Source organism: Sinocyclocheilus grahami, unplaced genomic scaffold, assembly GCF_001515645.1.
Source record: "Sinocyclocheilus grahami isolate Dianchi unplaced genomic scaffold, SAMN03320097.WGS_v1.1 scaffold6008.1, whole genome shotgun sequence".
Taxonomy (NCBI): Eukaryota; Metazoa; Chordata; class Actinopteri; order Cypriniformes; family Cyprinidae; genus Sinocyclocheilus; species Sinocyclocheilus grahami.
The window spans coordinates 6,145-7,382 of NW_015510547.1; the positions used below are offsets into that span (position 1 = coordinate 6,145).

The 1,238-nt window shown below is 40.5% G+C and overlaps 1 protein-coding gene across 1 annotated transcript; it reads left to right on the top strand.

Annotated features, from left to right (window-relative positions):
- Positions 1 to 30: 30 nt before the first annotated feature.
- On the top strand, positions 31 to 1,136 carry LOC107577424 (helicase with zinc finger domain 2-like). The gene is made up of 3 exons (XM_016263503.1): positions 31 to 536; positions 621 to 804; positions 1,014 to 1,136. The coding sequence occupies exons 1-3, from the start codon at positions 280 to 282 to the stop codon at positions 1,134 to 1,136; spliced, it is 564 nt and encodes a 187-aa protein (XP_016118989.1). The 5' UTR covers positions 31 to 279.
- The last annotated feature ends 102 nt before the right edge of the window (positions 1,137 to 1,238 follow it).

Sequence of the window (1,238 nt, forward strand, 5' to 3'; positions counted from 1 at the left end):
AGGTTCAGTCTGTGTGTCAGATGTAATAAATGCTGTAAAAAACAAAATGAGATTTCATACTCACTTAACCAGGTCATCCATGACTGTTCCGAAGACATCTTGCTGATCAAGCGGAAACGTAAAAATTCAGTGTGGAGGCCTGTTGCCCACCGGCCAGGCCGTCCCAGACCTGGCAAGTATGTTGTTTGTCAGTACTACACTAAAGAAACTGGATGCAAGCAGCATGGAAGTAGATGTACCTTTGCTAGGAGCTCAGAGGAAGCAGCGCTGTGGAACGTCATGAAGCGTGAAAAACTGACAATTCCTAAGATTGTGAATATGACAAAACAAAATCAAAGGACACCACAGTCAAAGTCTCGAAGGAAAGGAGGGCAGTTTGCCTGCACATTATGTCAAGTCCACTTCCCGAAAGCTGAGAAACTGATGAACCACTGTTTCACGGTGAAGCACAGGAGACGGATCTTTGATGAGACCTCTCAGACTTGGAAGTACAGAGATCCGCCACCAACATACAAGGACCTGAAATTGTGTGGAAGGTATTTATATGAAGTGTGACATGCCATTAGATGTTTGCTTGTGTCAAAGTAAGATAAAGCAGCCTATAAAACCTTCTCCCATAGATCCCTAGTATGCGAGTATGGTGATAACTGCACAAAGGCGCACAGTCAAGAGGAACTTCGTGAATGGCAAAAAAGAATCAAGGCTTCACGAAAAAGAGCCAGAGATGCAGCCGAGATGGGTCTACTGTCCTATCAGGACAAGCTTTTGGAGGAATACAGACACAGCAACGACAAGAAGATGATTGTAAGTGGGCCGTTCAGTAATGAACAATGTTTAATGTCATTAGTGGGTAACGCTCTTGGACAGTATCCCAAATGTTGCCAGACCTTGTGTTATGTATGCTAACAAATATATTTTATTGGCTCATGCAATTTTTTTATTCTATATTTACAACCAAAGCTTGAATATAATTGTGGATTTTTTAAACAGTGATTGAATCAATATTCCTGCAGGTCAGCGACACCCTTCCTGATGTTTCTATCAGCTGTGACACAGATATAGACAGTGTGTATGTACGGAAAAAGGGAATTCAATGTACATGGAATTTTACCATTATTTCTAAGGTTTGTTTTTAACACATATACAAACGTTTGTCTTAAATTTCCAAAATAGTAAAAATAGTTTTAAGAATGATGGGGTTCCACTCAGCAGTGGTTTATACTTCTTGATCAGTTAAA

Excerpts from the sequence above, each read along its gene's own strand:
- LOC107577424 (XM_016263503.1), top strand. The coding sequence starts at position 280 with ATGAAGCGTGAAAAACTGACAATTCCTAAGATTGTGAATATGACAAAA. Across the intron at positions 537-620 it reads GACCTGAAATTGTGTGGAAG|ATCCCTAGTATGCGAGTATG; the intron begins GTATTTATATGA and ends CTTCTCCCATAG. Across the intron at positions 805-1,013 it reads GCAACGACAAGAAGATGATT|GTCAGCGACACCCTTCCTGA; the intron begins GTAAGTGGGCCG and ends ATATTCCTGCAG.